Source organism: Ipomoea triloba, chromosome 1, assembly GCF_003576645.1.
Source record: "Ipomoea triloba cultivar NCNSP0323 chromosome 1, ASM357664v1".
Classification (NCBI taxonomy): Eukaryota; Viridiplantae; Streptophyta; class Magnoliopsida; order Solanales; family Convolvulaceae; genus Ipomoea; species Ipomoea triloba.
The window spans coordinates 16,222,388-16,235,206 of NC_044916.1; the positions used below are offsets into that span (position 1 = coordinate 16,222,388).

The window sequence follows — 12,819 nt, forward strand, 5'->3', positions numbered from 1 at the left end:
TGTCGCTGCAAGCATATTTAAGTGTTCTATCGGCAGAAGATTCTCAAAGGGTGTTCCACTTCCACCCCATATCCCAGTAGTCAGCAACTGACTTATTCAAGTCTGTGTAGGGAATAGATGAAATAGCTATAGCTTTCAGAGATGTGTCTCCTATCCATATATCTTCCCAAAACAGGGTATTCACTAGTACAAATTTGATCAAAAATATAAGACAATTTGCGTCCGGAGTAAAAACTCCGGACGCGTAAAGTGACGCGGTGGCATTTTTGTAATTAAAATATTCACTATTTAATTATTTTTTTAATTATTTTTGTTTTAAAAGGCCTAGCTGCGTCCGAAGTACCCGTTTTAAAGTGACGCGGTGGCATTCGGACGCAGCTTCGGACGCAGCTGGTCCGTTGAATTACACGTTCTACTTCGGACGCAGGCTACCTATTTATTTATTTTTTTAAAATTAAAATATACTACTTAGATCTGGATCTGGCCAATTCACCATCGTCGCCCCACGCCTTCGTCTTCTTCGATTCCCATACGGCGCCGTCGCCACTCCTCTCCTCGCCGCTCGCCGTTGCCGTCAAGCCGCCTCCTATCTTCTCCGCTCGCTGTGAAGCCGCTGCCCAACGCAGTCCAAGCCGCAGCCCGTCGCGCCGTCCAGATCTGACGCCCCAGCCCCGTCGCCGTCCAGCCCTCCAGCCGCACCGTCGTCGTCGCCGTCCAGCCCTCCAGCCGCACCGTCGCCGTCGCCGTCCACCACCTCCAACCGCGCCGTCTCCGTCCAGGTAATTTTTTTTTTTTTGGTTTTAATTTCATTTAATTTATTTAATTAATTTGTTATATATTTTAGGAATTTTTGTTATTGTTTATTTTAGATGTGATTATTTGTGTGTTATTGCATACAGAATCTGTTTCTGTTGCAGTGGGATATTACTACTTCTTTTCCAGGCAAGTCCGGAGAAGTATTGTCTATGGTGAGCAACCAAGAAATAGGTACCCTTCAATGACTGGCTTTAGATTTTCTTAGGAATTTATTTCCTTAATCTCATTAGTTGTTAAGCTTCTCTAATTTTAGGTAGCTTTTCTCCTTTAAAATGATGACAATTTGAACTCTAAAAGCTGGAAGCTTGTGTACTTCCACACACGAGAAAACCAACAAGGCATCCTAATTGTTGTTCTTGTTTTCTGATAATTGTGGAAATGATGCGGTTTCTCTTTCTCATTAACAATGCAGAATTCTTTACTATAAACATCACTTAGTTTTATAAAATGGACCCAAATAAGTAAATTTATGCTGCTGTGTATTTAGTTGAAATTCTTTCCTATTATCTTGTTTGTATGATCACTATGACACTTTTACTGACTAGTCCTATTTATGACACTTACTATTGCATCTTGACTCTTAAGTGGATTCTTAACTCTTAAGATGAATCCATGAAGGCACTTATTATTAACTCACTTGTTCAACTTAAGTTAACATTATTTTGAGCAACTTTAGATCAAAATTTCAGTTGCTAGTTCTGATAGAGTTCCTTTATTACATGGAATATAGTGAAGCTTGCACTTTTAATGTCTATCTACGGTTGATAATGAAAATAAAATTGGAGTTTTATAATGTAGATAGATTTGAAGTTCTGCCAGCTTTAGACCAAAAAAATGGGTATTTCTTTTGCTATTTGTTCTGCCAGCAGCCTTAAAATTCTTTGTCTATTGTTTGGTTGATTAAACAACTACTCCTTGTCATCTTGTTACATAAGTCAACAAGACTTTTGGCTAGTATTGAGGACAAACTAGCCACTCTTAGGCTACCTAATCCCTTGCCATTTTCTTCTTTATTCAATGCAAGTAGTATTTTTGAGGACAAACTGCCTTACAGTAGTAGTATTTTTGTGCACTTGTAGTCCAGATTTTGGTTGTTCATGTAAAGCATTTATGTTTCTGAGTTTTCTCCATTTTGTTCTGATGTAGCTCTGCCCCAGAATTAGTTGGTTTATTGTCTGAGCTTAATGAAGCACATGAGGAGCTTGATAACAAAGTAAATCCACTCTTGAGCAAGGTAGTGAAATAATTAAATATGTTTGTAATTTGGCTTTACTCCACCTTTCATATATGACATAAGAGAGATAGAATCAACTCCATTGTAATAAGAATGCTCCTGCCTAATGAAAGCAAGCTTGTTGTTTGGTTTGGCAGGACGATTGGTGGATGCTCAGACGCACTTGGAAAGCTAACGGAGGGAGACTTGAAATTCCTCTTGGTTACTTGCAGCATGCATGCATATGTAAATGTGTTTTTCCCTTAAAATGTATTTCTGCATCTTTCTGCATCAGTATACTTGAGGCCCTAAATCCTTTGATAATAATTGAATGTTTATTTATTCTCTGCCAGAATTTCTCCGTTCGCTGGGCTGCTCTCCTTCGCAGAATTTCTGTCATGTTATAGCTGGGATGCATTTCTTCTTCTTTTTTATAATTTAATTGATTTATAGTATTATTACCATATTGTTTTTTGTTATGGTCACTGTATGATGCAGTCAAGTGTGAACTACTGCATTTAAATATATCCCAGTGAGTTGTAGTTTTCTAAGCTTTGAAATTTATAAGATTAAATTGGATTGTAATTTGTTCTGAAAGCTCGGGACATTTGGTTCATTTTCAGGGGTGGATTTAAAGGCGTTTACAGCCACCCTCGATAGAGATATCGGATCTTCGTCGTCTATGCCTTCAGCTTCCGGTAATATTGCACCTCATTTATCTCTCTTTCCTATTCAATTTAAATTTGGAATTCTTGTACTTTGTGGCAGACAAATAGGTGATGATCCCTTTGGGTAGTAGCCATTATTGTTTGTGAAGGAAAACTGAGAAGTTTGGATCTGAAGGATTAAATAGTGTAGCAATAATCTTTGATTTGTACCTTTACATACGAATTGAGAGATCTGATCACCGTTATATTGAATTATGAAAAATTTTATAACTGTAATATTCCCTTAGTGGATAGTTGCTGTTTGGAAAATCTTAATGAGTGCCTTCTAAGTTAGTGACTAACTTCAGATGGTTACTGAACCAATACTGGAAATGTGAAATGCTGAACATTATTAAAATCTAATGCATTGAAAAAATTGAAATTGGAATTGTATATTTTAGATCTATAAAGGGAATTTAGTCTCTAATGTTCTTCAGCTGTTTGAATATCTAACTGTATTTGAATTACATCTTAGAGTTGACTAGTTACTTTTATATGTATCAATGTACAAGGTGGGGTGTTAGATGCCTCCTAAACTTTATTTTTCTCCTTTACATACTGTAGCATTTATTTATTTATGGAAATATAAAGATTATTATTAATTTATTTCAGTAACTATTATATCATCTCAATGGTATGCTTGCAAATAGCTTCAGATTTGTTTTCTGCTTCTGATAGTAATTGACTAGGCCCAGGTTCTTACAGGGTATAGGTCGCATATTATACATGGAACTGAGAAGGAGATTGCATAATGTGGATATTACGACAGTGTTTTGTTGGGGAGATAAGGAGTCCGAAGGATTTTGAACTACAGTAAGGCTTGCTTATTTAAATTTTGAGATTTAGTGTTTCTCATATCCTTTAATTATTCTAGTTGCAATGGACCCAAATCAATTCCCATATCGATAGATATGTGTTTATATTTGATTACAATATGAATGCTCTTAAACAATAACTAATATAAGGATGATAGTATTGATAAAATACAAGACTCTTCTAGATTAGGAGTATATATTGATGGCTAATAGAATAAAATTGAGTCCTCATTTAAGTTTTAGTGAGTATGTGTAGTGACTATCCAAATTTGTACAGGAGAAAAATTGTATTTATAATTATTATCAATTTAAATTTTTATCAAATAATTTTATTTTTTTAAAAATAATAATGACTATCTGAAGTTCCAGACGCAGATAGTCTATTTAAAAAAAATAAAAAATTACCAGCTGCGTCCGGACCTACCAGTTGCGGACGCAGCTGGTGACTATCTGCGTCCGGGGCAACTACGGACGCAGATAGTCCGGACCAATTGCGTCTCCGGCATATGCGTCTGGAGCACTCCAGACGCAAAAAGTCTAAAACTCCAGACGCAAATACCCTTTTTTGTACTAGTGATTCTTTCCATTTCTTACCAATTTCCTGGAGCCCTGCTGTAGTGTGGGAACTGCTTTGAGAATACCGCGCCATGCATTTGACATGTTGGCTTTTGGGCGCCAAAGAGAGCAGTCTAACGGTTGAATTGTGTATTTTGCTTTAAATACGCGTACCCATAGACTATCTTCGTCCATCAGAATGCGCCACCCTAGTTTTGCAAGGAAGGCTATATTCATTTCAGCAAGTCTCCGAATTCCCAAACCTCCGTTTTCTTTGCTGCTGGTAACCATATCCCACCTAACTAGATTACATCTCCTTTCCCCTTCCAAATTACCCCATAAGAAACTCCTGATTAGTTTCTCCATGTTCGCGATGACACCACTGGGGATTAACGTTGTTTGCATTGTATAAAAAGGAATCGCTGTCAGGACAGATTGAGCCAAGGTTTGTCTGCCAGCTAGAGATAGGGATTTTGCCTTCCACCCCGCCAATTTGCTCTTCATTCTTTCAATAACACCAGCAAATGACTCGTTTTTCAGCCTGCCGTGGATCGAGGGGATTCCTAAGTATTTGCCTAGATCTGCAACCTTAGGGATCCCTGTTGAGGCTGCTATCTCTTCTTGGATAACCACTGGAGTGTTCTTGGAGAAAAATATGCTTGACTTATTGAAGTTAACTCTTTGTCCAGATATTTTGCAGAATTCGTCTAGACACTTCTTCATTTCAAGGGCTTGTAAAGGTGTAGCTTCCCCAAATAGTACCATGTCATCTGCAAAAAGTAAATGCGTTAGGGTAGGGCCGTGTCTAGTGATCTTAATTCCTTTCCATCTACCCTTCAAACAAGCATCACATATAATATGACTAAGCTTTTCAATGCAGAGAACAAATAATAAGGGTGATATAGGGTCTCCCTGTCTAATTCCCCGGCTTGGTTTAAACCATCCAGATTCCATTCCATTCCAGGTTACTGCTAGTCTTGAAGTAGTTATGCAGTTCATGATATTCCTTCTCCAAATGTCGTTAAAGCCTGCATCATAAAGAGTCTCGTTAATGAAATTCCAAGATAACCTATCGTATGCTTTCTCCAGATCTATTTTCATCACCATCCTGCCTAATGTGCCTTGCTTAGTCCTCATTGAGTTCAAGACCTCCTGAAACACAAGAATATTATCTGTCATTTGACGTTCAGGGATGAAACTCGATTGATAAGGCCCAATCAGCTTCTTGAGTCCCTTTTGAATCCTTGTTGCCATCACCTTAGTCAGTAGTTTGTATGAGACATTGCATAGACCTATAGGCCGTAACTGATTCACCGTTTCTGGATTTTGCACCTTGGGGATTAAACAGATTAACGTGTCGTTGCAATCATCTGGCAGGATCCCTTCGTTAAAGAACCTTATTGCAAACTTTATGATTGATTTTCCAACTACACCCCATGTCTTTTGATAGAAGATTGAGCTAAATCCATCTGGACCTGGCGTCTTGCATGGTTCCATTTCAAACAATGCCTTTCTGATCTCTTCTGGTGCTATTGGGCTATTTATCTCCTGCCAATCCTCATTACTCAGAATTGGGAATCGCCTGCACGTTTGATTATGAGTTTGCAGGGGCTGGTCATCAGTAAACAGCTTTATGAAGTGATTTCTAATGTGCTCGAGTATCTGCTGTTCCTCAGTAATCCAACTCCCATCTTCCTTCCTCAGTCTGTCTGTCTTAGTCGCGCCCTGTTTGACTAGAGTAGCTAGATGGTAGAACCTTGTGTTTCGATCTCCCGATGTGATCCAATCCTCTCGCATGTTGGGCTAAGCATCTTTGAACTCCTCCTATCCTAGCCAGCAGCCTTTTCTTTCTAAACAGAATATTTCCAAATGTTGTCTTATTCCAGAAAAGTAATGCTTCAGCTACGTTCTTGTTATTTAAATTCAGCTCTCCCTCTGGTTCCCATATATTATGGATATGGTCAAGAAACTTGGGATGTGTAGTCCATGCAGCATTGAACCTAAACTTCCTCCTACCCCTAAAGTTGTCAGTTGGTGCCGTGTTGAGTAGTAGAGGGGTGTGATCTGAATCAATCATAGGTAAATGTTCTAACACTGCAACCGGGAACCGAAGCATCCATTCTGGATTTCCCAAGGCACGATCCAATCTTGCAGCTTTAAAGGATTGAGTGTTCACCCCTCTTACCCATGTGAACATTGATCCTTGGTAGCTTAAGTCCATTAGGCCTTCTTCAAAGATCCAATTATTAAAGTCTGCGCATCTGGCTTGGTTAAAACATTCTGGACTGCTAACTTCATTCGAACCTGTAACCGAGTTGAAGTCTCCAATTGCAAGGCATTGATGTTGGGGTCCAAGTTCTTGCAAGGATAAATCTGAAAACAATTTTTTACGCAGCATGCGATTAGGGCTGCCATAGACCACTGCTAGGATCCAGGGGTGGGTTCTTTTATCATCAACCTGCAATAAGATAAATTGAGGGTGAGTCTTTAGTATGACAACATTAACTGCAGTGTTCCAGTGGATCCAAATGCCACTCGAGAAACCGACTGCCTCCACACGAATCCAATCTTCAAATCCAAAGCTTGAACAAATCTTGTTTGCTTGCACACCTGACACTTTGGGTTCTAAAAGACACACAATAGAGGGGTTAAAAATACGAATAAAATTTTTAAGAGTGCGGCGAAAGGAATTTGATGCCGCACCCTGACAGTTCCATATCAGACACTTCATAATTAATAGAAAAAAGCAGACAAGCAAGCGCTCAATGGCGCAAAGGGCCCTCGGCCTCAGGATCACCACCGGGATCGTTTTCAACTCCCTCCATAACATCGTCCGGAGGATCATCTCGTCTTGCAAATGACATGGGATTATCAGGTGGATCGCCCATCAAAGAGCTGTCAGGTATAAAGTGCGAACCTTCCGGTTGCACCGCCTCATTACCAACAACTGAACTCACCACCTTCTTTCCTTTGTTGAAACCTCTTACAACTGTATGTTCTGTTTCTGCAGCCGCTTGTCTTGACGTACCACCCCTGGAAGTAAATCCTCCTCGATGTGGTGGGATGTAACGTTGCTGTTTATTGGGTTGCGCATCGGCATACTGGAGATTTGCAAATGAGAATTGACGCTCAACTGTCTGTTTCTGGTGTTGGTTTGTTCTAATCCTGGGAAGGGCCTCGCCTGTGCTATGTAGTGGTGAACCATTGACTTGTCCTTCCTGCACCTGGGCTTGTCCCTCTTCTTCTAAACCTTCTAGCATTGCAAAGCGCGAGTGTGTATATATAATTATAATTATATTGATTATTGAGACTTGTGTTTTTTTCTTTTTCAATGTAAGGTTGTAAGCAGTAAGCATGAATAAGAATTAGGAATTTTGTTAATTGCTTCTTTTAATTTTAATTCTTTTAATTCTAATTGGAGTAATTTTAGTAGGGGCAGTACTCAGTAGCCGTAGGAAGTTAGGAATTAAAAATTAAAAATCCTAATTGTCTTTTAATTCTATTTAGGATGTGAAATCAGTCTTCTGCATAATGTATACTGTAGTAGGAAATTTAAGAATTAGAAATTCTAAAAGTTAAAAATGCATTATGTATACTGCATAGGAATCCGCATGTATTATGTTAGTATAGTGCCTGTATTACGCATATTGGCATACTGCATAGCAGCATAGTTAAAAATGTATTGTATAGGAATTAGGAATCAACATAATGTTTATCAATCATAAGTTGTCTATTAATTCTATTTAGGATTCCTTGTATATAATGAAATTGTGTATTGAGAATGATATGCTAGATAATATTAATCTTAAAGATGTTATTTATTTTGCATCTAGGAAAGCACATAGATGTTTTCTTTCATTATTAGTTTTATATTTTTAAATTGTTAAAATTTGTAAATTTTATTTTAAGTTAGTTGACATTATTAGTTTAAGTTATTTATTTTGCATCTAGGAAAGCACATAAAATTTAATTATAAACATTTATGTTAACTTTTGTACATGGTATAGGGCCTTTGTTTTTCATTTACAGGATTTGGACGAAAGGAAGAATAAGAAACCTAGAAATGGATGCAAAATCATTGGCGAAATCGAAAAGAGCTCATTCGTTACATCATAGTAAGAAGAATCAGCAACATCATTCGTCCAAGGGTGCCTCTTCTGTCCCTGGTGCGTCTACTGGTGATAAGAAACAAAGTGGAAAACAAGTTAAGGAAAAACCTGTACAGGGACATGGTTCTAGGGGACTTCCTTCGAATTGGGATCGTTATGTCGAAGAAGGAGAAGAAGAGTATGGATTTGATTCTGAGAATATGGTCCCTCAAGATAGTGTGTCTAAGCTTGCTACGGATGTTGTTGCGCCGAAAAGTAAGGGGGCAGACTATGCTTACTTGATTTCTGAGTCCAAGGCTCAGTCTCTGTATTCTTCACAGAGTGTTCCCCTGTTCGATGATGGTCTACATGGTGATTCTCTTAATCTTTGTGGATTTTAGATATTTTAACTTTGTTACTAAGAATTCTGTTTGCTTGGATGAATTGTTGTTTTAAATTGTGGTACTGAAGTTTCTGCATTCCTTGAGGATTGAGTGATTGACTAAATTGTTTTTTAGATTTCTATCAGGGGCTTGGTCCATTGCTTTCTGTTAAAGGGAAAAGCATAGCATCATGGATCAGTGATGACAATTTTGGGTCAGAAGATAAAGGGCCTCCTCCAGATGAGGTAATTTTTTGATTGACAATCTAAGAGCTGGTCTGTGTCTGTTGTTCTAAGCTGGAATGAATAATTGAACAAAAACTATCAACTTGGACCTTTTCATGTTATTGAAATTGACCTATTTAATTCTTTTGGCAATCTGAAGTCAAATTCCTTTCCTTGTTTCTCTTGATGTCTTGAAAAAGAAATACTTCCTCTTAAATCTTGTTTTTCTGGTTAGTTATACTGGTTTGGTGAAGAATCAGCTACCGTTTTATTTTATTTTATTTTATTTATTTATTTATTTATTTTTTTTATGTAAATTTGAAACTTAACTGGAATGTCATTTTGATGAAAAGCATGAATATGCAATTATGCATTTCTCTCCCTCATTTTTCTTTGGTAGTTCCTTCTGGCTGATGTCGAAGTATTAATGTATTATTAGTTCCTTGGCTGACAATTTATCTTCTTCTTTGCAACATAACTTGGCCAGTGGGGACCATAGAAGGTTTCAAAGTTTGATACCGTCATACCTAAGATTAATAGAGTGTAGATTTGTTTATATGTACGGAGTAATAATTATGCAGTGTATTATGCTGCCACTAAAATTCATTTAAAGATCTTCTAGTGGTACTGTTATAGTGAATAAACAGATTGATGATGCCAAACGACTCTGAGGATTAGTTAATTCATACTATGTGGAGTTAGGGTTTCTTTCATATTTTGGTTATTCTGCTCTTTTAAAAGAGCCCTCGTAGTTCTTGTATGCCAACAAAGTACAGCCTGTTGTGGCATCAATACCACTTGGATTTCCAAAGGAAGAAGACAGTGGATTATACAATAAAGTGGACATTAAGAAACGTAAAGGAAATAAGTAATTGCGCTTAAGAAGTTAATTATATTCTGTTATATCTGTATCAGGTTGATCAATACTATTTCATATGGAGTATTTATTAGATTTTGCATTCAATGGAATTTCAGACACTCAAGCATAAATTTAATGAAGAAGCAAGTACTGATAGTCTCATACTGAATGCTGTAATCCTATCTTTGCAGGCATCTTTTCTCTCTCTCAATTTGCACACTCTTGCAGAACAACTTGCAAAAGCAACTCTATCAGAAAGGCTTTTCATTGAACCTGATTTACTACCTCCAGAACTGGTATGTTTAATGACCTTCCATAATATTTAGAGTAAGCTGTTGCATTGCAGAAACAAACAATAAGGTTAACCGAGGAAATTACTTGTTATAAAGTGCAAAGGTGACTATTAGTTCTGTTGGTAATTAACAAAAAGCTAATTGAAAAGAATAGCCCCCTAATTTTTTGCATTTCTTCTTATGTGTTATGCCATATAAATATCCATGGTCCTTATTTTTTAGTCAGATGTTGAGCTCTGAATTAAACTCCCATCTACTGAGTTTATTCTTGTGTTTCTTTGACTACTTGACTAAAATGCATGCTTGGAGTACCAGATAATGCTGTGTAACTTTATTAACATTTGACTGCAAGAATGTTTCCATATTTTCACAATTTATTGTTTATCAAGAAAAATAGTACATGTGAATTAAAATTTGCCTTATCTTTCCCTAGTAGTATTGTGCCAATACTAAGTTGAAAGGTCTCTGGCAATTAGGTTTTGTGTGTGTGTGTGTGAGAGACTTATAATTGATTGTGTTAACTGATTGGCTTAGCTGTTAGTATTAACAGGTGTTTTGTAAAATTAGTGGTTTATTGTTAGTTGTTAACATGTAAATTGACTTGACATGAGTATATTATATTATTTAATTTGTTGTTGGTCATGATGTTATTTAGAAAAAAAAAAAAGTGGATAATAATAACTGAACATTAAAAATATCAATTTAAATGAACAGCACACACTAAATATAATAAAATGACCATAACAACAAAACTGGTACAAAAGTAAAGAGAGTTTCTAAATAAGTTGTCTATTAAAAAAGAGAATACACAGTCCTATAAATACATGCTACCATCCAAGTCTATTTGCCAATTAACTGATATCCATTTTAGTGGTTTAACGAATGGTTCAAATCCACCAAACGTGGGCTAATCTGCTATTTACCAATTACCAAACCAGGCTGTTATCTGAAAACATCAGCTTTAAGACTTGAATCCTAGGAATTGTGTTGTTAACAAGGAAATGGCTTTTTACTTTTCAGTAAAAGTACTGGATTACAACCTTACTGGTTATCAGTGTTAATATAATGGCTTTGCTCAAAAGCTCATTCTTTTTTCCCTCCTACATATTGTAGTGCACAGAGGAATTGCAAAAGCTTAGTGAGAACGAACAGGCTAAAAATAAGGCTGGAGTGGCTGAGGAAGTTTTTGATTCATTAGCTCATGGCAATCAGTTTGTTAGAAGTCCATCTAATACAGCTGGCACCAGCACCAGCAGCAGTACTAGTACGAGGGATGAGATATTGCAAGCAAAAGGAATAGGACAAACTGATTTGCCGAGGTACACTCCCGAAATCAATGTGAACACTGCTGCTAAGAAACCAGCACAATTCGAGGTAGCCAATGCAAAGGCAGAGCTTGACATGCTTCTCGGCTCATTTGCTGAAACAAAGTTTCTCGAGTCCAACAGAGTAACAGAGGAATCATGGGATAATTCTTTTTTGACACAAAATGATGTTTCATCCTCATTTTCAGAAAGGGGTTCATTGAGTCAAAAGGTTCCTTCTAGATCAGATGTAACAGACCCAGACCCAGGGTTGGGTGGAAGTGTGGCGAGGGATATGAAGCTTGACGATATTGTTGATGATCTACTCAGAGAAACATCCATTCTGACAAACAAAAACGAGGGATCACTGGCTGATGAGACAAGATCTGCTTTTCGCAATACCCCCTCTTCCTCAAACCCTGTCACCAAGTCTAAACTTACTGATGACTTTGATTCATGGTTTGACACAATATAACCGATCTTCAGCTTCTCTTGTACAAGGCCAGCTGTTTGAATCCAAAAAGGCGAAAAGCAGGATTGCTAAGTGGTAAGAATGCCATGATGATGAAAATATTTTTGGAAATGGGATGTTAATTTCTTAATTCCTACTTTTCTGCTTGTGAAAAGCTACAATATTATGGCAGGAATGATTCCATAACTATTTCTAAATTTCTAGCTTTATGCCTTCTAGAATGTGAGGCTGCCAAAACCATTTTGAAGTGGTAGAATGAGTCAACTAAATCTGCGATGCCATGGTATTTGTATGTAACACAAAAATGCTTAGTTAGACGTTAGGACAAAGCCATGGAAGTTTTCTGTACGAAAAGGACACAAATTCTAAGTTATCATGCGTATGAATAGCTGGGGTTGATTTTGTTACACAATCACACCCAACTTATTTTCTTTTCTTCTATCCCAAAGATCTCTTCTTTAGAACCTTCTTATTTCATCACCACATGTTACGTGCATTAAAAATTTTTAATACTAAATTTTTATGTCATCAAACATGGCTTTTTCTTATTAAAGTCGTGGAGATAATTAATAACACATGAAAAGTTGGAATTTGCAATTAGTGTTTGTCAATTCTATATTTCTACGTTACCAAAATTCTAATTTACTTGGAATTTGCTATATTTATTTATGTTAGGGAAAATGGCACTTTTTCCCCCTATGTTATGTGCTTATAGCACTTTTTTCCCCTGTGTTATTAAAGTGGCAGTTTTCCTCCTGAAATGTTAAATTGACATTGTTACCCTTAAAAATAATTATTTCATTTATTTTTCTTCTCCAACAAATTGTTACCCTAATATCCGTCGCTACGTTTAAAGGTAGAATCATTGTAAATAAAATATAGCGACGGATTCTAATTGCCGTCGCTAAGGTGAAACGCATAATTTTTGTATTATGAAATCTAGCGACGGATTTCAGGATCCGTCGCTATGGATAGCGACGGATTTCAGGATCCGTCGCTATGGATAGCGACGGATTTAAGAATCCGTCGCTACGTTAAAACGCGGAACTTTTGTCCAAAGAAATTTAGCGACGGATTTTATGATCCGTCG

The 12,819-nt window shown here is 37.1% G+C and overlaps 1 protein-coding gene across 9 annotated transcripts; it reads left to right on the forward strand.

Annotated features, from left to right (window-relative positions):
* Nucleotides 1–395: 395 nt before the first annotated feature.
* On the forward strand, nucleotides 396–12,170 carry LOC116032311. Of its 9 annotated transcripts, XM_031274820.1 has the most exons (11): nucleotides 396–779; nucleotides 900–987; nucleotides 1,963–2,050; nucleotides 2,188–2,275; nucleotides 2,383–2,561; nucleotides 2,653–2,727; nucleotides 3,442–3,549; nucleotides 8,136–8,566; nucleotides 8,713–8,822; nucleotides 9,852–9,956; nucleotides 11,067–12,170. In XM_031274820.1, exons 7-11 carry the CDS (start codon nucleotides 3,488–3,490, stop codon nucleotides 11,730–11,732), a joined length of 1,374 nt encoding a protein of 457 aa, XP_031130680.1. In that variant the 5' UTR covers nucleotides 396–779; nucleotides 900–987; nucleotides 1,963–2,050; nucleotides 2,188–2,275; nucleotides 2,383–2,561; nucleotides 2,653–2,727; nucleotides 3,442–3,487; the 3' UTR covers nucleotides 11,733–12,170. The 9 variants fall into 9 exon arrangements, with proteins under 9 accessions (XP_031130680.1, XP_031130686.1, XP_031130672.1 ...); XM_031274826.1 differs by having other exon boundaries at nucleotides 2,188–2,299; nucleotides 2,383–2,727; XM_031274812.1 differs by having other exon boundaries at nucleotides 2,383–2,727.
* Nucleotides 12,171–12,819: the final 649 nt, after the last annotated feature.